Here is a 23,417-nt window from a genome sequence, read left to right on the forward strand (position 1 = left end):
CCTCTGTGACAGTGTGTGCTGTCAGCAGTGAATGAAACTCTCAGGGGGAACATGGAGAAATGTAGGCCACGTTCTTGTGTATGCCCCCTGAGTTCCACACTCCAAACTAGTCCAGGATGCCAAGTCTTAAAACGTAACGGACCAGAATTCTGCTGACATGGATCCAGGCAATGTGCAAAACTGAATTTTCCTCATGAGAAAAGCCCCCAACAACAAAAAACACCTGCTCGTAGGATTTTTACTCCACACATCTGCAAAAAAAGTTTGCATGCACTTTTATTCTGTATTTTCTGCACACATTTGATCCCGTAATGTGCACTTTTTTTCCTGACACAAGTTTACATTTTAATAGGCATGTTTGTCATACGAAGCACCAACAGGTGGCAGCAAACACTACAGAGTGTACCAGACAACAATAAGTGTGTCAGAGAGGAAAGATTCCCCCCTGCAGAAACAGGATGTGTCCAGACATGGGGGTTTATACAGTCATGTGATCCCCCTCTGCTCCTCCTCATCTCTTATGTAATCCCCGTCTCAGCCATGTGCTCTCCCTTATAACCGCTGACCTAAATATGGTAATTGTGACCACTTATATGTGCAGAGGTAGACATGTTCAAGCACAAAGCGACTGGCGTGAAGCCTGCAGAGGTGACTGAGTCATTTCATATCCACAGGTTGGACAGATGAAGGCAGGAGAGTCTGTAGGTTTATGTGCAGCCTCCCTTTGTTCCCGAAGCCTGCGGTGCACAGAGGCAGGCTATCACACCACTTCCTCATTGGAAGTGAAAAATGACATTGTTTTTTCCACAGCAGACGCTCATTAAAACGTTGGGGAGTGTCAGCAGATACTGACACATACTGAGGAAGTAACATGCCCTAAAAAAAGAGAACAGCACTTTAAAGGACAAAGATGAAAGTCTGGGTTAGAATTTTAATAACAGACAGCACCAAGATGACACATGACATCACTGCAGCTGGGGATTTATGGATTCATTTCTCCATTGCTCCATGCACTGCATTCTTTCCAGCCTGTTTTGTGTTTCCCTTCCTCAACCAAACTGCTCAGCCTGTCACTCATGGCGTCCAGTCACAGATGAGTATTGTCTGGGTGTATCTATGGAAGCCTACCGACACCAAGAAACAACAATCCAGGGTGTAAAGGAGGGAACTGAAATTCTTACCATATGTCATAATTGTGATAATTCACAAATGACTTACCAGCCAGCAATTATTACAGAGCACATCTTTTAAGCCAGGTTACACCTTTCCCACTAATTAGATGTATGATTTGTGGTATAAGGTGTGTAATATTTCTCTGAGCCCATATTGGTAGGAACTGGTTTTAAGATTTTTTTTTCTACTTTTATGATTTAAAAAAACAAAACAAAAAGTCTAAATATTTTTCCGTAATTTTAAAGCTTTCAGCTGTTGTTCATTAAATAAAATACAGTAATAACTAATCAATTTAACAGATTATATTGACTAAAGTATTGAAATCAATTAATAAATCATATATTTTTTTACGTTTTGACAATATTTTTTACTTTTGATTTGCGCCTCTTCATTCATATTTGTCGCTTGTTGGCATTAATGGGCCGCCATACATTCACCTCTTACACCAATCATAACAATGGGAGGGGGCGGGGCCGGGGCCATGTCAAGTTAGGTTGTCACTCATAGGGTAAATAACAAACCACCCACACAGATAACCCCGGTGAAAAAAGGGACTTTGCGTCCGGACTTGTAATCAGCGGCGGACGCCTGAAACACAGCAGGACCGGGCTCCTGCTTTTGCTGGCCCACCCGCTTCCTCGGAGTGGCTCATCTCGTAGAGGAACCGCTGCTAGCGAAGCTAGCCGTTAGCCGCCAACTGCCGCAGCTAGCGAGCTAACTGTAGCCCGCGTCGCCCCGAGTGAAGCGCACAAGTCGCGCTGTGTGTGTGTGTGTGTGTGTGTGTGTGTGAGGCTAACGACACCGAAGCTACTTCTGGAGGACTCTTGGGTTGGGTATATTCCTGAGTGGGAGTCACTGGAGGACGCGTAGTCACCGCCGGTGTGAGCCGCATTGTTGTGGAGCCGCACACCGCTGGTGTCCACGCAGGCTAGCTACCGTGATGTGTCACCTTAGCTAACAAACTGTTTTTTCTTCTGGACGTGAGTGGATGCTGTCAGTGGTGCGAGATTTGGGACACCGACGCGGTTATCACATCCCACCATGACGCCTGTGTGTTAACTGTATATTAATGTGGTGTCACCCGACAGCGAGTGGTCCCTCCAGAAGAACCCGCCGCGGAGCATGCAGGAGAAGAAAAGCTTCCAGATAAGTAGATAGGGGACGTCGGACACAACCAAGACAAACTGGACTGTGTGGTTTTGAATCGCCACCCATTTAGGGACTGAATCTATCTGGCGGTCTGACAGAGAAAAGAAGTGAATATGAAGAAGTTTTCCAGGATGCCTAAGTCTGAGAGCGGCGGACTCGGAGGGGCGTCCGGGTCTGGGTCCAGCTCCGGAGTCAGCAGCTACTTCGGGAAAGTGTTCGCAGTTGGCCGGTATCAAGTCACCGTGGAGGAGCTGGTCGCGGAGGGTAGGTCCAGTCATGACTGTGTGTGTGTGTGTGTGTGTGTGTGTGTGTGTGTCATGACACTGTGTGTGTGTGTGTGTGTGTGTGTGTGTGTGTGTGTGTGTGTGTCATGACACTGTGTGTGTGTGTGTGTGTGTGTCATGACACTGTGTGTGTGTGTGTGTGTGTGTGTGTGTGTGTGTGTGTGTGTGTGTGTGTGTGTGTGGCAGCAGTGAAGCAGCTCCTCCTGCTTTGTTCCCTCTAAGGGCTGGTAATTGGTTTACACTTCACAGTAAAAGCTCAGACACCCCCCCCAACCTCACCCAAAAAAAAAATAAAAAAAAAATAAATCTGCTTGGTTCCTAAGAAAATTATCCAGAGAGCCAGTGAAGTAGGTCGCTCTCCTCTTCCTGGCTGTGAAGGACTTAAACTGGGACGCCAGGGATTTGGTGCATGGCTGGAATTAAAACATGTAGCTTCTCCCCTCATACAGCTGTGCTGCACATCCTGCCTCAGCTGCTCCACTGAGGGGGTGGGGGTCCAGTCCTCCTGTGTCAACATACAGCGCCGTAAAGTAACGTTCACTCTGTTCACCCAGCTTGATGAGAAATAAGGACGAAGGTTTCCCTCTGTTGATGATATCGTTTGGTCTATGGGGACGGTCTAAAGTCACATATGAGACTTTTCTTTAGTGACGTAGATCTATAGGAGCTTTATAGAGCCAGAAGAATGCAACTCTCTGCAGAAACCATGACCTGGGTGTGAACATTCTCAGTGCTTTCCCCCAAAAATGCATCAAACCTCCCTCTGGTCAATCTGAAAACCTCTGCAGGCCACAGAGAAATAACGTCCCAGGTGAGACCTCACTCCAGCTTCTTGAGGGTGTGGAGAGCCTTTAAAATGTTCGACATGGCTTATTAACAAAGCATTGTATTGAATAATGTTGAAATCTCCTGCCTGCTGTCAGTCATGCAGAAAATGAGGAAGTGTGAAAACCTGTTTCAGATGGTTCACTGCTGCGTTCTTATTGTAAATATGTTTTGGTGCATGGCGCTGTTCCGGCTAAACCTGACAATTAGATGGTTAGTTCAGGTTGTTGCTGTAGTAACTCACCATATTTACCTCCTTTTGTTACTCTTAATGCTGCTAAGACATCAGCAGGAAGGTGTCCTGAGTTCTTATTTTGTGGAGCAATCATGTACTGGACACGTGTTGCAAGAAAGACTTCGGAGTTTCAGTCTTTACCGTTTAAAACTCCATTTATTCAGTCAAATAATATAAATTCTAGCTCAGTATCCTCACAGACTAAGTGGTATCAAGCCTTAACCACATTTTACTGAAGCCATCATCATTCTCTCTGAGTCACTGTAAATATTGAGCCCTCACTAAACACTTCAGACATCACAAGCATGTCACATAACACTATAAATATGCAATAATGTCACACTGTAAACCTGACCTCACCACACAGCCGCTCCTGTGAGCAGTCATGAGTCTGTGTCATCATGTGTGATCATGTGAAGTGGCTGTTCAGCCACCAGGAGCACAAGGTGCCCGGTGACCAGACGGCAGAATATGATAGTCATTAATGTGTGTTGCATAAAGTTAAGAACCACAGTTTATGATGCTCATATTGATCTGCTTGTTTTTTCCATATATTGCCTGATAGGACAAACTGTCTGTTCATAGAGGACGTCTGACAGACCTGCAGCTGGACAGTCTGTGGCACAGGATCACTTCAACAAGTGATGTCTGAACAGTGTCATGTGATTTTTTTTTTTTTTTTTTTTTTAAATGGCCCCCATCTCCCACTCCTCTACCCAGCCACCATGATGCCAGTTTAATGAAAAGCATGAGACACACACGCAGCTTTGGTTTGCTTGAAAATATGAGGTGGGATGATCTTCATAGTGAGTCAGATGTCACAGTCTCCTTCAAATATGTATTTATATGACACGTAGGGTTGGGCGATATTGGCAAAAAAATTAATCACAATTAATTGTGGCATTTAGCCGATAACGATTCATTTGACGATTAATTGATGACAGTTGCACTGACATGTTTTAGACTCTAAATCGTCACATTGTTCTGAATTGATACCGACAAATCATCAGTCAAGTGAACTCCTTCATTCTAACAGGTGAAGCTGGTGAGTAGTGATTAGGCACCAACCAGCCATGTTTGAAATATATATTGATAACAGATGCACAAACTGCTTCAAAATAATAATGAAGCAAACATTTAAAGTAACTTTGTCCTTCAAATGTTCTTATCTTAAGGTCACAGAGCAGTGCATATCAGCATTAAAATTAAACAGGACAAATACGTTCAGAAAAGTCACATCAGTGATTATTTCAAGTTAAAAAATGTGTCTGTGGAATGAACCTGTGACTGGAATATGTCCCACACTAGTGCATGTTTTCACTCACACTGTAGAACAGCAGCAGAAAAAAACATTACAAACAAACTGGACAATTCCACATTTAAATGTATGTGTGTGCAAATCTACCTGTTATGTTCTTCCAGCACTTAGTTTGGTCGTAAGGAGCACGATGACTAAACGTATCGCGGATTCTCGGCTGAGTGGAATTCTTTCCAGTATCTGCTGTTGTAATGTTTTCCTATCTTGCTGTGGAGTCCTTAAATAAAGATCGGGAGGCAGCTTCTCCAGTCGGAGTTCATTCCAGTTGCTATGGCAACAACCAACGCTCCACGCTTCACACCTAATGCATGTCGCGTACGCGTGCGCGGCACTATATACAGCTGTAGCCGGCGTTGTGGCCTCGTCGCGCTTTCTTCGGCTTTCTTCGTGCTCCGGCTTATGGTGACAGATGTTGAACCTCTGTTAGGAACGTGCTGCTTCGCATCATTTAAGTGAACACCGCTGCCTTCCGCCATTATTGTTATTGTGGGCTCACATGTGCGTGCTTGAGGGTGATGGTGAGAGTACGTCTCACACAAAAATGCGTCATCATGACGAGGCACTAATCGCCGTAATCGATAAGTGGCAAATATTAATCGGTGACAGTTTTTCTGACGATTAATTGCACACGATACGATTTTGCACAAGCCTAATGACACGTTATCCTTTTTTCCTGTCACATATCTGGACTGTTCAGACAGTAAATAGAAACACCGTCACTTCCTTCCACTGCTCCGCAGCCTCTCCGGCTTTCTCGGCCCGATGCCTTCTTTAAGAACAGGATGCATCTGTGAGCATGTCAGCCTTTCTTGGCTTATCACACAGAGCCACCTCTGAACCCGGCAGTCTCAGAAACATGTCGAAAATTAGTTGATAAATTCAGAAAGTTTTGGACGGTTTATCTTTGCGACCAGTTTTACTAGAGATTAAATGTATTTTGGTTAAAATATGTACTGCATGAGCAGCCAGACAGGCGGCTTCAGGACTAACCACTCTGCGCCCGCAGGCAGAATGTTTCATCAGGCCACATTCGCTGAGCATTGAACAGATAACCGACTCCGGAACACGCCTTCTTGTCACTTTGCATACTAGGAATTGTGTCACTGACTGTTATTTATTGACCAGACTGGGGCCGCCGGTCTTCCTACCTTCCAGTGCAGGCACAAGGCAAACGGCTCAGTGTTTGCATGTGTTGGTGATTTCTTGGTAAAATGTCACTGCTTCGTTATAATTAACAGGAAGACCACGGCTCGCTGGTTTCACTTCCTATCTTTGCAGTTTTACAAGCGCATCAACAGCACGATGAGTCAGAATTCACCTCGTCAGACTGATCTTCTCAGTGTCAGAGGTTCATGTATGTTTTTTATTCAGTCTTAAAGTTTGACTCGGCTCACAGAGGACTCTCTGTGACACGCCCCTGTTGTAAAAACCGAAACCACTTTTTTTTTTTTTTCTACTACACATGCTGACTTCAACGAAAACAAGGCCTGTCTGCTCGTTGTCAGCAGAAAACTCGAGGCATGTAGAGATGAGGGAAGTGTACGAGCTGCAGCGGTGGTACCAGGGACTCCCTAAACCATGACAGACCACAGATCATGTAAACAAGCGAAATGCAAACAGCTGCTGTGTTCACAGAGCACACGCAGCCTTTTCAACTTGTGAAATCACGCTCGTGATTTAGACAGCTGCCGTTAATTACCAAAACAGACCTCTGCTCTTTGAAACATGCACGAGTCACAGTTAATTTATGTCATGATGTGAAAATAATGATTTATAAGAATGATAAAATTCAGCTGAAAGGTATTTTGAATGACCCATTTGATCCGCCCTCTCTGCCAGGACAGGGTGGTGAGAATGTATCCCCTCTGCATTATTAGCATACTGTACCGCTGATGAATAGGCACATTGTGCCCCTTTGTTGTTTTATTCTAGCACCCTAGAAAGAATGCTGGTACGATGCAGCTCTCAGTCCCGTGATGGGCATCGCTGCCTTTGTGCTTGCTCATTGAGGCCTTCAGTGTCTCCCCCTCTCTCTCTCCCTCTCTCTCCTCTCTTTGTGCAAATGAATTATTTTCCACCAATTTACCATCAGCCGATCTGAGGAGGGGCGTCGAGCCAAATGTGGGCGTGATCTTGTGTTATCTGGAGACACCAAACAGAAGGACGTTGATTTATTTCTCTTTGATCAGGGTTGTTGACAAACTGCGGATGTTCTGACACTCCTCTGCATGTGAAACGAGGATTCTTGTGATTTTTATTACAGTAAAAGAAGTGATGTGCCTGCATGTGGTTCAGTTCAGATTGTGGTCTTACAATCTTTAATGGGAGGGCAGCAGATTTAAGAGTTTCACCGTCCAGCAGCTTGTTGATATGTCACATGAGTGTTGGCATGAAAACAACAAAATTCTGACAAGTAGAAGATATGATGTGTCGGTATATAAGGTACATGTATTGTCAGTCAGCCATCGTGACACATTTCCAGGCCTGCTCCTGAACCACGTCCATCTCTCTGGAACCCTGAACGCACACTCGTATGAGCTCAGGGACAGCGACCTGGGCACGACTGAGACTATGAGCACTGTAAGCCAACGTAGCGCTGTGGCCTGACAGATGCTGGGTGACAAACATTTATCTGTTCCTCTCTTCTGCTCACAGTAAAATACACCAGGAAGCAGAAGCATTGCTTATCACTCTCTGTTAAGGCACGTGTTGCTATGTTATGCAGATGTGCAATAAAGTGTTGAATAATTAGACTTTCTATAATAAAACAGAGGTTCCGTTATCTTACTGAAACACTTCTTGGTGATAAGAAGGAGAAATGATTTAATCATCTGATGTCAGACAATGCTTTGAGTCTTAGAATGTGTGTGACTCGGAGGCGCGGTTGTTGTTGCTGTAGTGTTTTCCTCCGGCATCATCTTTCAGTTTCGTCATCCGGCCTCCGAAGCAGAGCTGTGAATGTGGTAGTTGAGTAAAAGATGTATGGGAGCGGAGCGCCAGAACCTTCCAGCAAACATGTATAGTCAGAGCCGCACCTCCACATATTTCCCTTTTATGGAGCTCCTCGTTGGAAAGATGTACGTTTGAAACATCTGTGTTTTAAAAGAGACTTTCACCTTTCACCTGAGTCGTAATAACTCAGAGTGCTTTTCCTTCACAGCTTTCTTCTGGGTAATATTTCACCAGGCACAGCCCAACACTTATAGATCATATACCAGGGTCTATTTTCTGTTCATTTGTACATCTTGTTATTCATAAGTCAATATATAACCTTAGGTTTCAAACCTAGAGTTGGTAGCAATGCACCCTGATAAATAAACCTGTTGTCCTCTTGTTTCTTTGTGCTCTGGGCGATGGGCTCACAGTGGGCAGTCACAGGAAGTAAATAGTGTAGCAGAGACTGTGTAGTATATTTTTTCATACTCTGCACAGGCACTCGAGGGAGAGCAGTGTAGTGGTGAATACAGAGCAGATGGACCTGAAAGTGTTCAGACGTTTTATAGCCTTTAGTGAACGGAAGAATTTAGAAGCAGAAAAGTGTTTGGGATGGAGAATCGTCCACATTCTGCCATCATGAGAACAAATATTGATCCGTATTCGGAAACATTCTCTACACTGAAATGCTCGTGTGTCCTGGTAACATTGAAATTCAGTCAGCGTGCAGGTGATGACCGAGTCGCTGCTCCAGATGTTGGAACATGTGGCAGATTGAGGGTGTTCAGCTGTTCCCCTCTCTGAATGCGCCTTTCATTCATTTTTGGTCCCGTGTGCTCGCAGCATCCCGCCGTCACCTCTGTGCTTTGGCAGAGCGCCGCTCTCACCTCTCTGAAAGTTTAAAAATATCTGACCTCCACCAACCTTGGCTGTCTCCTGGCTGTGGATGCACATCCGCGACTTGGCTGGAGGAGGAAACTTAAGTGATGGAGTCGGTTGTAGTTTGATTAGGTGGGACCTGATTGGATGAATAACAGCTGTTCATTTCTATTATACGCTGAGACCTTTATTAACCTGACAAGCACTTAGTTTTTTTGTTTTTACCTTGAACAGGCGTCTTCTTTCAGAAAAAAGCTCACACAGTGCAGAATCTCTCAACTGCCTGCTGAAAGCAAGTCATGTCTATTTTTAGGCGTGTGTGTGTCTGTGTGTGTGTGTGTGTGTTGCCGCAGTGTAACTTTGAAGAAACAGATTAAGCAGTGTTCTTAGCTGATAGTCCTTATCCTGAAGTGGGTTACAAGGACCTGATGTTTGCAAACTGTCAGCTAGTGCCCGAAGAACGTGGTGGATTAACCGTTTGTTGGAATCGTAGCCTTAATACAGATTCCATGCTGAAGCTGACGCATCTATTAGCTCCTCATTTTCAAATGAATGTTTACACTTCATTTAGTCTCTCAGGTTTCACAGTTGGAAAATGGCACATTGGCCCGCCAAAGAACAAAACACTTTTCCCGCATTAGTCTGCATAATACCAGATCTCAGAGGATTTGCTGAAACGTTAGGGATCAAAAAGTCATTATTGGTAATTAGCAGGAGCTGCTGGCACAGCATGGGGGGGCAGACAAAGACCCTGAAGTCTGTTTAAAGGAAACTCATTTTCACACCTGCAGAAAACAAAAAAAGGAAAAGGACATCTAGTGCTGGTGAAGCTGTTACTGCTGGGCCTAAACATCTGTTTGACTGCTTTTAATGTGTCCTCTGCTGGGAGGCTGCTGTACTTCAGAAGTTTGTCATCATCATGTGTCTCATACTATTAATTCTATTTCTTTAAGGTTTTCACACCAGTTGTGTTGAGAGCTTAAGCAAAAATCCAAACCTGATTCTGACACTTGATGGTTAGAGTCGGGGAAGAAGGCCAAGAGGAGATTTGTCTATGGCTGCGTTCAGACTGCAGGTCTTAATGCTCAATTCGGATTTTTTTGGTGAAATCCGATTTTTTTGGTGTTTACAAAATAATATGCGACTGCTACCACTCTGCTGTGTGAACAGACTGCGGCCCTGAACTGACCCGCATGCGCAGAAGAGGACACGACGTCACACAGTGTGTCCTTGTGTGGCTTTGTTTACGTTCATGTCCGATCGTAGCCAAGATACTTACAACCAAATAATATTAAGAAGAACGCTGAGAAGGAAGAAAGCAGGAGCTGCAACGTCTGTACAGAGATGTGTGTGGGTTAGTGATGTGATTGCTTTTAGTGACACTGACTTCATTCATAAATTTGCGAGCGCCTTTCTGTGTCACTTTCACGGCAAGAGAGTCGACATCTCCCTCATCTGTGAGCGAGCGCGTTGGAGTCGGGCTCTACTTCCTGGCAACAGGCGCTTGTTGCTAACAACACCGCTTGTCTGCCCGCTCCTGTGTCGCAGAATTGTGACGCCTGTCGCCTTTCGCTGACGCAAACGTCGGATATATGCCGCATAGCCGTTCAGACTGAGGTTGCATTGCAAAAAATCGGATACATATCGGATTTAGGACCACATATGAAAGTGGCCTGGGTCGGATATAAAAAAAATCGGAATTGAGCTGTTCAGACTGTCATGACAACATCAGATACAGGTCACATTTGTGCAAAAAAAATTTGGGTCACTTTCGCCTGCATGGCTGAATGTAGCCTATGAGAGGGGCACAGAAAAAAGAAGAGCTCTGCTGATCACATTTCCAGCCCTCCACCCATTTTTCCCAAATTGCTCATTTCACAAAGGCCAATATCATTCATTAATTCATTGATAAGAGAAAAGTGACACTATCCAGACAACCATTCAACTTTGTTGCAAGCTAAAATGGAGGGAATGCATCACTTTTCCTATGTTGTGCAATCGCTGGCTGCTTAAAGCTGCGCTTATCTTCAAGCTGAGAGTTTTGGGGGAAGTGTTGTGGGTGCATGTCGGGGGATATGGGCCTCAAGGAGGAAATACCTCGGCCTGTTCAAAATGTTCTTCCAAAGAAATGGCAAAAGAAAGTAGGTCTTCAGCTGAAGGAAGCACTTTGAGTTTATCATGGCAACTTTAAAATAAACTTAGCAGTGTGGTGATTGTCTGGGTCTGCTGGGTTGTGAGTGAGAGATTACACAGCGAGCTGAAGGGAAAGATGGTCGGAGAGAGGTCTGTTATCACAGATGACATCATGCTTCAGAGGAAGAACATCTGCGCCTTGTGCCTGAGCAGAAACTATAAATGTCTCCTCTCTGTTCTCTTCATGTTACCAAATCCTCTAATCCTCCCTCATGGAGACTCTCCTCCTCTGTCCCTTCTGAAGTTTCTCCTCTATCACACGGCATGCTGGGTATCCTCTTCCACAGGCTGTCATGTGGGCTGCCTCTGACTGTCTGTGTAGTTTGTCAGGGTTTTTCAGAGATGTCGGGGGCCCCAGCTCTCCAGCACTGCCGGGCTTTAATGTCGGTAAACCCCCTCCCCTCCCTCCGCCTTCCTCTTGGCCGGATGGATTTGGGGTTTTCCTCCCAACTGTCCCTGACAGCTGACCTGGTCCTAATGGCGAAGTGCTCGCTTCTCTTTCTGCAGCACAGCCAGCTAACTGAGCTGTGACTAATGGATGGAGTCCTGAAGTTAGACATGCCCATCAGCAATACTTTAGTGCGCTGAGAGCATTTCCTTTCACTGACCTTGTGTGTGTTATGTCACTATAAACTGTACATTTAAAGCTTAAAACCCTCACTCATCAAATTATTGTCTGTGTTACAAAGCGCACTGAATCCATTGGTACCTGCAGTAGTTTTATTAGGATATAAATAAAAGAAAGTGAAGCCAGCAGCTTGTTGTGTTAGAAGCCAGCGTGCTGCACCGTGAGAGATCTTTTTGTTGGTGTCTCTGATTTATCCTGGAGGCTTGAATGCTGGGCACAAAGTCCCCCCTAAAACAAATCATCCCATCCAGAGCCACTCAGGAGAACAATGCACTCAATAGCGTACCACTTCCGTGGCTAGCATAGTCATGGGAAGGCAACAAAAGCCCCCAGGGTGGTGATTTTGTGAGAACCTGATCCTGGAGCATATGGCCTCAGTCAGGGGAAGGGCTGGCCGGCCGGCAGGCTGGGATGAAGTTGTTGGTGGGACGGCCTGTCAGCGGAGGCTGAGAACTTTCAACTAAGTCACCACCACATTAGAGATTCAGGCTGCAAGGTTGTGGTGAAACAAATTGATAATGACAGACGGGTCAGAGCTGTGCAGAGAGTGTGCACAGATTCTGTAAACTGAGCTGATGCTGCATGATGTTTAATACTGAAAGTCTCAGACCTGAAACCGAACACGTAGCACTTGGAGATGGGTCAGACAAGAGATGAGCAGATTGTTCTCTTCTCAGACTGAGGTAAACATCTGTGTTGGTGTTGATGTGTTCCACAGAAACCCGTTTGTGCAGTTATTCGGTGGTTAGCTCTTCTTTTGTATCTTGTCCATGCATGCTTCAGAACAGCTTGCTCTGTTCAGCCTCATGGCCTTTTGGCTGAGCAAATGGATTTTGCCTTATAAAATCTGCCATCAGGTCCATGCAACCCCCACATCCTCCTGCCTCCATTTAAGCTTAATGTCTGATTTTTTTTTTTTTTTTTTTCCTACATTTTTTGTGTCAGAGCTTGAGAAATGCTCAGGATGACTCACAGGCCGCTTTTTCCCTCAAACAGCAGGGCCATGAAGCACACTCTGCATCACATATGATGTCGTTTCAGCTGGCAGGAAGTCTTCCTGAATGGCTGGATCCTGATGTATTTAAAGGTGTCGCTTTCACAAGACCAGGTCATGTGATTTCTGCCTCAAGGTTCCTCCCACCCCATCAAATCTCTGGACCACCTTGTCACAGGAAATCAATGTAGGCCGTGAGGAGCAGTTTGGAATGACCATGGCGCTAACCTTAGCACACAGAGCAGATCAATGAACAGCAGGTTCAGGTGTACGCAGCCTGGACACTGGTTGTTTTCCTTCCTGTGGGTTTAATCCAGATTATTGATCTGCATTATTATTATTAGTTATTTGCTGTTGGCTCCAAACATCTTTTGAAGGTGAGATGAGGTAACAAAAAGAGAATCTTAGACTTATAGAGTCTGGCTTCATAATGCGCTGCATCCTGCCGTTGCAGGTTGTTCTTTGTCTCATTAGCTGCCTGCTCTGTGCAGCAGCCCCATCTAATCTGATCATGTCTGCTACAGTAATGCTCACTGTTGTGACTACATACAAACAAACGCTATGCTACAGTTTGTTTGTTTTGCCTGACTTCGAGGTCCTCTGTTCAGCCGCCCTCGTGGGGAAGCACAGGCTTAACCTTCGTGAATCGGTTGTACTTGCGATGTTTATGTTGCACTGTCCTCATAGGACCACATCTGAGCTCTGTTTAAATACGAGTGGTCGCTTCCACAGCCCTCCCAGCACAAATTCTCACCGTCAGCTAAGGTGACTTTTTTTTTTTTTTTTGAGTAACAAGCACACCATTGTGGGGCTTTCATTCTGCTCTCTGTTCGGTGGACTTTGATGTCCACCACTCAGAGACTCGCTGAACCTCTGCTAATGTGAGCAGGGACTGTCCAATCACAGCGTTAGTGTCCATTCACCCAAGAGGGAGGCACAGAGGACAGTGACAACAACTACTGGCACCCCAGCTATTAGTCTCTGTCCCCTGTTGACACCTTTTTCCCCATAAAACACTCCACTCACCCACTGTAACTATAGATCACTCTTGTAAAAATGATTGCTTCATTTTAAGGCCAGGCCTTCCTGCCAGCTGATGAAATGAGACTCCTTGGATGCTGTTAAACTCTCCATGTCATTGTGTGCCACAGTTTGTACCTCTGTATGCACTTGAATAGGTCCTGCTGTTGGTTGAAAGCTGCAGACACGTCATGAATTCAGAAGTAATAACCTAATAACGAAGACCTAGTTTTTAAAACTGTAAAAAGAATAAGCACACTGAAGACATATAGTGTAACATGTGTCGTCCTGTGTTTTTCCAGGAGGCTTCTCTGTGGTGTTCCTGGCTCGCACGCACAGCGGCGTCCGCTGCGCTCTCAAGAGGATGTATGTCAACAACGTCCCGGATCTGAATGTCTACAAGAGAGAGATCACTATCATGGTAAGAGCAGCATCAGAGACTACCTGAAATCTTCCTGCTGTTATCAGAGGAGCTTCACGTTTTACACACATTACAAAAACATACAATACAATACAATAATTACATTTTTTACTATTATAATAAAGTCAGGCTAATGCTTAGCGTGTTAGCAGCAGTTCTTCCTAATCCCTCCCAGGAGGACAAACAGAGTTCACTCACCTTTTTAATGCACAGAGGGCTTAATTTGCTCTTGAAGACCGTCCTCATGATCTGAACGTTTCATGAGGGCATTCTCAGTTCTCAGATGTGGCTCATCTCTCTACCCATCCAGCCTGTCCTGTCTGGCAGCAGCAAAAGGTTTTTAGCTTTGTGCTGGGTGACATTGTTTGAATGCACCTGGTCCATTGATCTTCCACACACAGAGCTGGCACTCACATTGTGTGTGTGATCATTCTGGGTGTAGAGAAGTGTACAACTTGGGCAACAGCAGCAGCAGATGTCTGGTCTTGAACGTTTGACCCTCCAGCATGTCAGTGAACAGCTCACTCTTGAGCTGCTCAGCCAGCTTTGTGTGTCTGTTCACTGCCTCATCATCTGGAACAATGTGTAATACTCACCCACACAGACCCCCACACACTGACCTTAAACACTGACACAGCTCTCTGGTCTGTGGGGACGTTGCCTTAGGTGTGTTAGTTTCCACAACACACAGCAGTCCCTCTTCTCTTATGCCGGCATGTAACAACCAACAAACAAACACGGCGGCGCTTTAATCCGGCGCATAAATGGAGTTAAGAAAGATTAGCAGAGATCAGCAGGGTGTTAGTATGTGAATGAATCTAATATCATTCTTACCACACAGTAGCTTTGGCTGCAAAGGCAAGACTGGACTGAATTCAGCTGGGTGTTGAACCTCTCTTGGGATTAGCAGTCCATCAGTTTCACACAGAGCAATAACATTTTTACACCGACGTGTGTTTTTAAAGGCAGAATTCAAGGGTTTATTCAGCAAGGACACATTTAACACTCAGGTTTTTTGTTTAAGTTGCCTGTCATGTACCTTTTCTTTCTTTCAGACTGCAGTTTCTGTTCTTCTTTTTGAATTGCACAGTGTGTGTGGCGGTGTCTGATTTTAAAAAAGAAACACCAGACATGTTCAAACATGAATCAGATCTGGCTGAGAGAAGCCCGTCAGTAGCTACCTTGTGTGTTTTGCTTTTTGTTTGTGTAGTAGGTTCCCTTAACAATTACCGTCTGCAGTTCATCTGCCTCAGTACCTGCTGAATATTTCTGATGGCTGTGTTTTCATCCTGTCTGCAGAAGGAGCTGTCGGGCCATAAGAACATTGTCGGCTACCTGGACTCCACAATCAACGCCGTGTCAGACAGCGTGTGGGAGGTCCTGATCCTCATGGAGTACTGTAAAGGTACAGCCTGGCTTTGTAGAGGAGCGCCATGTTGTTTGTGTTTATGTTATGGAGTGAAACTACAGATATGACTCTGTCTGGCCTTCATATCGATCATGGAACCTTTGTGGGTCAGCAAGTCCCATTTTGCCCTCATTGGATAAGTTGACATGCAAACACATGAGCAGAGCATGCTGGCTGGTGTTGTTTTTGTCTAGTTGACCAGCAGTGTAAAGTTTTAAAGGTCTCCCTCTACCTCTCTCCTGCAGCGGGTCAGGTGGTGAAGCAGATGAACCAGCGGTTAAATGTGGGCTTCAGTGAGGCCGAGGTCCTGCACATATTCTGTGACACCTGTGAGGCTGTGGCTCGCCTGCACCAATGCAAGACGCCCATCATCCACAGAGACCTTAAGGTGAGGAGGACTTCGGACTGTTCCTTCAGTATGACATCGAGCACTTTAAATGTCCCTGGGTTAGATCCTCACATGACCAGCAGACGGGTGTTTTTAATCGTGACTCCTCAGTTATCAGCCCTTCATTTTTGTAGAAACTGACTTCATCAGGACTTGAGGAAATACTGGGAATCCCTGTGCCACAACCGAAAACAGGAACTTAATCAGTAAAAGAATAACTGGGGAGTTACCTTTGACCCATCGAGGAGAAATGTGTCACTTAACTTCCTCTCTACAAAACTCCCTGTACTCCCCATGCTTACAAACATGAAGGGGAACTTGTGTGGTGTCGTATGAAGAGTTTGTATACGTCATGTGTAATATAGATCTGCTCGGTCAGCAGAAGACGTTTCCTAGTTTCCTTCACTGCTTGTTCCTCCTCCACCTCCTCTGCTTCCTCTTCTGCTTCCTCTGCCAGCTGGTTCTCTTATTTCCGCTCCTTTTTCTCGTCCCTCCTCTGTTTGCTTCTCATCCACCTCCGTTTCCTCTTTCTCCTCCACCTACTCCTTCCAGAATTACAGCCTGTAGTGGCTGCTACACCTTCGAGTTCCTTTTTTGCTGACGCTTGGAGGCCTGAGGTGTAATTTCCCACCCTGGTTAAATCCTCCTCAGTGCCCCATCAGTGGGCTGCTGTACTCCGTCCAGTTGGACAAGCCTCTAAACAGCGCAGTCCCTTCAGCTCCACAGGCCTGTCCTCTGTTCACTGTCTATCTGTTCAGCCTACACCACTTGCATAACACTGCAGGGACACAAAAGACCATGGAGGCCCAGTCACGCATCGCCAGGGGAAGTGAGAGTGCAGAAAAAGCCCTTAACCCTGCGCTGTCAACAGATTGAGGCACTCGGCTGCTTTGAGTAGCTTGGTTTATCTTATTTTAATGTGTCTCCATAAATGCTCTGCTGGCTTTTTAATTTCAGATGACACCTTTTAGATCCGACGCTCCCGTTATCCTCTCATCCTCTTTTTCTTTCTTTACCTGCTGTCATAATTAGTTTTGCTGCTGCTGGCTATAGGATTTATTGTTTGTTCAGAGCTATGCAGTGCAGGGGCCTAGTTTACATCACATGAAAGTTGAAGTCCTTGAAGGGCGTCTACACTGTGTTGTTGAATTAATCTGTTCAGGGTTTTAGTTGTGTTTTCTCTCTGTGTTTCTTCAAAAGGTTGAAAATATCCTGCTGAACGACCAGGGGAATTATGTGCTGTGTGACTTTGGCAGTGCCACCCACAAGGTTCTGATGCCACACAAGGACGGAGTGACTGCTGTGGAGGACGAGATCAAGAAGTAGGTGACTAAACGCTGAAGCTGCTGATAGTTCCACCTCGTTACAGTGTTCTGGCTGCTGTGTACGCAGATACACAAGATTTATCAAGATGTAGACTTGTTAAGAGAAACCCCACTCCTGCTCTGCAGCACTTCATCTGTGATTTTAGTAAAAATGACACGTTGAATATGTGCAGAAACTGTCTGACACCAGAGTGCTCCAGTCCTCGTTGTGGTCACGTCTGCTCTGCTGTGTCTTCACCTGGCCGTGTTGTGTCAAATCACAGCAGCCCGCTGAGCTCGGGCCTGTTGACTTTCTCACCTTTACAGCTGCAATAAAGTACAATGTGCGGCGCTTATCTGCAGCATATGACTGTGTGTAAATGTCTTCCTGGACACCGAAACCGCCGGGCCTTTCAGCTGTCGTCACTCTGTGCCGGGCTAGTTCTAAAGTCAGCCAGCTGCTGTGATTATTATGACAAATTACTAAGTTTGTTACAGTAAGAGGGGAAGCTTTGTCACTAGTGTCAGATGGTGTAAATAGCTGCAGAAATACAGCAACAAACACAAAGTTTTAATGGACTGTTATTAAGTTGCTTTGATGTATACCTCTATAAAACCAGCATATTAAATCCACCATGAAGCAAATGTATTAAAAACAATGTGATAGGAGCCATTTGTAGTGATTAATTAGCAACACTGCAGAGTGCTGTTAAAATGAACAGAGGTCTTTTAAAAAATCTGCCATAAACTAGAATGGTTGGCTCCAGACTTTGTATGACATGTGAGAAACTGCACTGATCCCTTGACCTTTGACCTGTCATTGACTTCTTCCTGTTGTTGGACCTCACAGGTACACCACCCTCTCATATCGGGCACCAGAGATGATTAACTTGTACGCAGGCAAAGCCATCACCACCAAGGCTGATATATGGGTAAAGTCCTGCTTTGTATGTGTGGTGGAGCGCCTCTGTGTTTGTCATGCAGCCTGTACGGCTGGTTTGTCCTGACAGTGTCCTGGGCGTCACTCTGCCCCGACAGGTTCCTCTCTGCTTGCTCTCTCTCTCTCTCTCTCTCTCTCTCTTCCTGTCTCTCCTTCTTACTCGCCCTACAGGGTTTTTCCTTCATAAAACATTGAACATCATTTACAGCAAAGCCGGTTTTTACTCTCTCCTGCCTCTTTCTGCTGCCCGTCCTCTTCTGTTTTCTCTCCATTTGAGGTAACTGGGCTCAGTTGAAGACCCTGATGGGCTCATGTGAAATGGGCCTCAGCTGGTTTTGAAGGTGTGAGGAACAGCAGCCATTTTGAGGAGCAGTGTAAACACCTAGCTCACTTCAAAGTGTACACTACACTTATAAGTTTGAGCATCTTTGAACAGATATGGTAGAATCAGACACGTATATTTATATAGATATCTGAACTGAACAGACACTTCCTGTCAGCTACCCCCCCCCCTCTCTCTCTCACTTCCTGTTCTTCAGCCACATGTTTGACACAGTTTTAAACATTGTGCCTCACATCACATCCATACATGTTGTCAGTGACTGTGCTGTCTGGCAGAATAGGAGGACTGGATTAGCTGGTTGAGTGGAGGACGGTGGAGGCTTATAGGAAAACATTTCCTTAAACCCTGTTTGGCTAATTCAGAAGTCTCTTTCATCTCCAACAGCATTATCAGCAAAAACGTTGCCAAATATAGCTCCCGACTGAATATATGATTCTGGGAGGCAGAGCGCTTTTGCATGTGGATTTGTTTTGGACAGCCATACTGCCAGGGGAGCAGACTCTGGGCCTGTTTTAAACAGCAGGTTTTTAGTCGGTGACATAAGGAACATTAATTCTCTGCTAAGCAGTCCTCTGTCACTTGATGAGCAGACCTAGAAGTATTCTTTTTAAACAGACCGTTGTTGTGTGTTTGTTACTTTGACATGTTTCTTCAGAAGTCACGTGATGTTACCGGTGTCTGCCAGCTGATTTTATGTCATGTCAAGGTAATAAACACACAACACTGGTCTGCTAGCATTGACTGTACCTGACGTGAAGTGATGGAGAAAAGGCCTTTTTTCCCCCATGTGTGTTTGGTATCTGATGAGATATTGTAACTGCTAACTGGTCAGTCATGTGTGAAATCATCCAGCTTCAGGCGCATTAGCCGGATGACCCCCTCAGATATTTTTGAAAAACTTCACTGATGTACATCTATCAATATTAAGGAGAAATCCAGACTTTGAAATTTTAGTTATGGCCAAGTTTCAGCTGTCACTGCTCGGCCTCTGCTGCATGTAGGAATCTGGTGTTTGCTGCATAGGGCTAACTTTTCCCATAGAATCAGAAAATGTAATCACATTGGTCCTATCATGAATAGTGTGGGCGTGATAAATGCCTAAAAATGGCCGAAAACCAATAAACGCAAAAATGTGTCCAACTTCTCTGCATCACTGCTCTGTAAATATGTAAGATGGAGAGTTGATATTTGGTACAGTCATAGTGGTGATATGTCTCTACCAGGAAATACCACCAGTATATTTATATCTTGTAAAGAAATGCCACAAGGAGTGTTTTTATATGTCGTCTTTTACAATTTTTACGAAAATGTGCTGTATTCAAAGCCACATTTGAACATGTTGACAGTGATCCAGCTCCTTCATATTTTTATCACTTGACCTCACATATCTCAGCATGATTTGGCTTAAATATGGTATTGGTGCTAAGTGTAGTTTTTAAGTTATGATTGTTTTAGTGTGGTAACATTTTCCCATATTTTTTGAATCTACCAATTTCAAAACCTTACAAGTTTTTTGGTTTTCAGCCATTTTTAGGCATTTATCACGCCCACACTGTTCATGATAGGACTAATGTGATTACATTTTCTGATTCTATGGGAAAAGTTAGCCCTATGCAGCAAACGCCAGATTCCTACATGCAGCAGAGGCCGCGCAGTGACAGCTGAAACTTGGCCAAGACCTACGAAAAATCACTACAATTTCCAAGAACTGTAAATTTGCTAATGGTTACACTTACAGAGCTAAACCTCTGGATTTCTCTATAATATTGATGACAAGATGTACATCAGTGAAGTTTTTGAAAAATATCTGAGGGGCTCATCCGGCAGGCCTGGATGACTTCACTCGGAATGACCTTAATGTGCTTTAAATGAGATATATGTGTCTGACTATGAGCTGCACCACTTCATAAAAGCTCCTTTACTGCTACGTATAAATACATAAAACATATTTATAGACGGGTTCGATCTTGGAACCAGTATTGACAACTTTAATAATACTCACCTCTAACAGGGAAGTCGATGCAGGAGTTTGACCGGACAGTGTTGTGTTCTCTCCACAGGCACTTGGATGCTTGTTGTACAAGCTGTGTTTCTTCGCACTTCCATTTGGGGAGAGTCAAGTTGCCATATGTGACGGAACCTTTATCGTTCCGGATAACTCCAAATTCTCCTTCAAGTTGCACTGCTTAATCAGTAAGTTGTTAAAGTGTTTGTTTTTTATGTACCAGCGAGTGTTTGATGGTTTGTTAGATGGAACGGAGCCTGCTGCACCAACATTTGGGTTTTTGTGAGGTTTTCCAGTTTGTAGTTTGTATTGTCTTTAGATTTTGTATGTTTTGTACACACACACACACAGCAGTCTGTTTTTTTGTTATGCCTTCACACACTGTGAGCCTGTTTGAACCAGTTGAGCAGTGCCAGTCATGAGGGCCTTGTTTGCTTTCAGGTTATTCCACTTCCCCAAATGTTTCCTGCAGTCGACCTTCCTTTGTTAAACATTTGACCAACAGCTCCACCTTGTGGCCAGAAGAAGAAAATGCACTTTAACCACAGTAAATCAGCCTGTGCTGTAAGATAAACTGACCTCTCGTTCTTTTCCAGGATACATGCTCGAACCAGACCAGGAGAAGAGACCAGACATTTACCAAGTGTCCTACTTTGCCTTCAAATTAGCTGGAAAAGAATGTTCAGTGCCAAATCTCTTTGTAAGTCTCTGGAAAAAAAGAAACAATTAAATATGTGTACAGTCAGTGTGTAAAGATGTTAAACTTGATTAACTTCTATTTGTAGAACTCTCCCATCCCCACGTCGCTGCCCGAGCCTCTGACAGCCAGCGAGGTTGCCGCAAAGAAAAGCATGACGAAAGCAAGGTACTGCTTTTACAGATGAATAAAAGATTTAAATCATTTCTACCATCGAAGAAAGAGAACATCCGGGGTGATGTAGGGGTTGTTAAAGTGAATCCTGCCTTCTTTCCAGGATAACAGACTCTGTAGGTCCAACAGAAACTTCGATAGCTCCCAGGCAGAGGCCTAAAGCGGCCAACAGTAACGTCCTGCCTCTCGCTAACACTGTCACCCCTGTGAAGATGACCGTGCCTTCAGCACCTGTCAGCAATGGGCAGAAAGGTTAGTCAGACAGCAGCATGACCGTGACATGTGAAACATGTTCTGTGCTTTTATTTCTGCAAAGATCAGTGATGAGTGAAGTAACAAAATCCTTCCGTCCACCTGTCTGCTCAGCTCCCACTCCGGGCTCGGGACAGCCATCAGTGCAGCCCCAGCCCAGCAGTCAGCAGCACCGCGTCCTACAGCAGCTGCAGCCTGGTGACCTGCGTCTGCAGCAGCTACATCACCACCACCAACAACAACAACAACAAGCAGTGCAGCAGCAACATGCAAACGCACAGCAGCTCCAATACCTCCAGGTACATCACAGAAGTCACACATACACTGGCTGACACAGGTCTTGTCCCAAATGTGCATTCTCTTGTGGTTTGGTGTGTGGAAACCATAATTTTCCCTCCACCAGACTATCTTCTGCACATATTTGCGGCGATTGGGATGCAGTTCAATTGATGATTCATCAGAAAATTCAAACTTCTGCCACTTTTCCACGGTCCAGCCTCTATGCAAGCTGTGGGCCGTGGCAAATACAACACGCCTTTTTTGTTGTCTCATCTGTCATGCCGGCTTCCTAGCAGTAATTCTCCTATTTTTTTTGGGCTTGGAACAAGCGGCGATCTGGAGCAGTCGTCTTACAGGGTCTTCCTGACCTGGGCTTGTCATGAACATGACCAGTTTCTTCAAATCTTTTTCGTATCCTATTCACTTGCTGCTTAGATACATAAAGATTTCTGCCACCTCAGCAGCAGACTTGCTCTTCAGGCTCTCGATGATCTGCAGTTTGTTCTGGGGTTGAATCTTTGGCATGTTGTCAGAGCTCAGTTTGCTCCTAGTGTAGTCTGATGTGTAGTGTAGTCGTATGAAAATGAGACTTTTGTCCATGTAAAAACAGGTCATGGGTTTTACTAAGCTTCTAACATCACGGCACTTTTTGATGGTTTCATTTAACAGATGAAGGTACTATGTATATATGGGACAAGGCTTATGTCAGCCAGTGCACAGAAGGCTACTGTTCATAAGCAATCAATCAATAATCATGATACATCATCTCCTCAGTACCAACAGGCTGTGCAGCAGTCCCTCCAGCTCCAGCAGCAGCAGGCCCTGCTCCAGCAGCAGCAGCTGATGATGCAGCCGATGTACCAGCAGCACGTTGCTCAGGCCCAGGCTCAGGCTCAGGCTCAGTATGCAGCCATGGTGAGTTCAGTCAAAGGTCTCAGCCGAAGCGTCCGTCAAACTGAGTTTCCTTCCCCGAGCCCATTCAACTACTCAAGACTGCTCCGATCCAAAATGATGACAGAATCTGAGAACAGAAGATTTTATCCCAAACTGCAGTAAATAGTTTGAGCAAATGACAGCGAAACACATGGAGACGCAGCGTGAAATAACACCGAGTGGGATATTTCCTTTAATGTCAGAATGGCCTAAATTTGCTCTCTCAGTTCCAAACACTGGCAGCCAGTCCTCCTCACTCCAAACTCCTCACGTCTGTGCCAAGCAGCATTGGAAGCAGACGCTCAAACTTCCTACTGAATCTGTCCAAATATTCTGAAAACTAGTATTTACTCAGCCACTAAATCAAACACACAAACACAGGTCCTCCAAATGTGCACTGCAAGGGCGGCGCAATTTTTAGTCCGTTTCCCACCAAACGCGCACCATCTGTTTTATTTCAGAGGCAATCTGGTCCGAGCGAAGCCACGAGGGGATCGAACAGAGGGTGAAGCCGAGCAGTTTCCTCTGCGCTGCGTTCTGACATATGAAGCGGTTCACAGGCAGGGGGGGAAGCGAGGACCCCCCCCCCTCGGAACGACTGATCCGAATCCCCAGATACCTGCTGAACGTCTAAAAGCAGC

General features: G+C 45.1%; 1 protein-coding gene across 2 annotated transcripts in view; it reads left to right on the forward strand.

The window, feature by feature from the left end:
* Nucleotides 1-1,667: 1,667 nt before the first annotated feature.
* bmp2k (BMP2 inducible kinase) overlaps nt 1,668-23,417 on the forward strand; it is a 30,594-nt gene continuing 8,844 nt past the window's right edge. For both annotated transcript variants that reach the window (XM_028413187.1, XM_028413188.1), the window contains exons 1-12: nt 1,668-2,586; nt 13,935-14,053; nt 15,353-15,458; nt 15,707-15,849; nt 17,050-17,171; nt 18,004-18,085; nt 20,497-20,629; nt 21,038-21,141; nt 21,227-21,306; nt 21,416-21,564; nt 21,679-21,863; nt 22,618-22,758. In XM_028413187.1, coding sequence (XP_028268988.1) covers nt 2,436-2,586; nt 13,935-14,053; nt 15,353-15,458; nt 15,707-15,849; nt 17,050-17,171; nt 18,004-18,085; nt 20,497-20,629; nt 21,038-21,141; nt 21,227-21,306; nt 21,416-21,564; nt 21,679-21,863; nt 22,618-22,758 — 1,515 coding nt within the window. In that variant the 5' untranslated portion in view covers nt 1,668-2,435. The remainder of the gene's footprint in view (nt 2,587-13,934; nt 14,054-15,352; nt 15,459-15,706; nt 15,850-17,049; nt 17,172-18,003; nt 18,086-20,496; nt 20,630-21,037; nt 21,142-21,226; nt 21,307-21,415; nt 21,565-21,678; nt 21,864-22,617; nt 22,759-23,417) is intronic.

Source organism: Parambassis ranga, chromosome 9 (assembly GCF_900634625.1).
Source record: "Parambassis ranga chromosome 9, fParRan2.1, whole genome shotgun sequence".
NCBI classification, from domain to species: domain Eukaryota; kingdom Metazoa; phylum Chordata; class Actinopteri; family Ambassidae; genus Parambassis; species Parambassis ranga.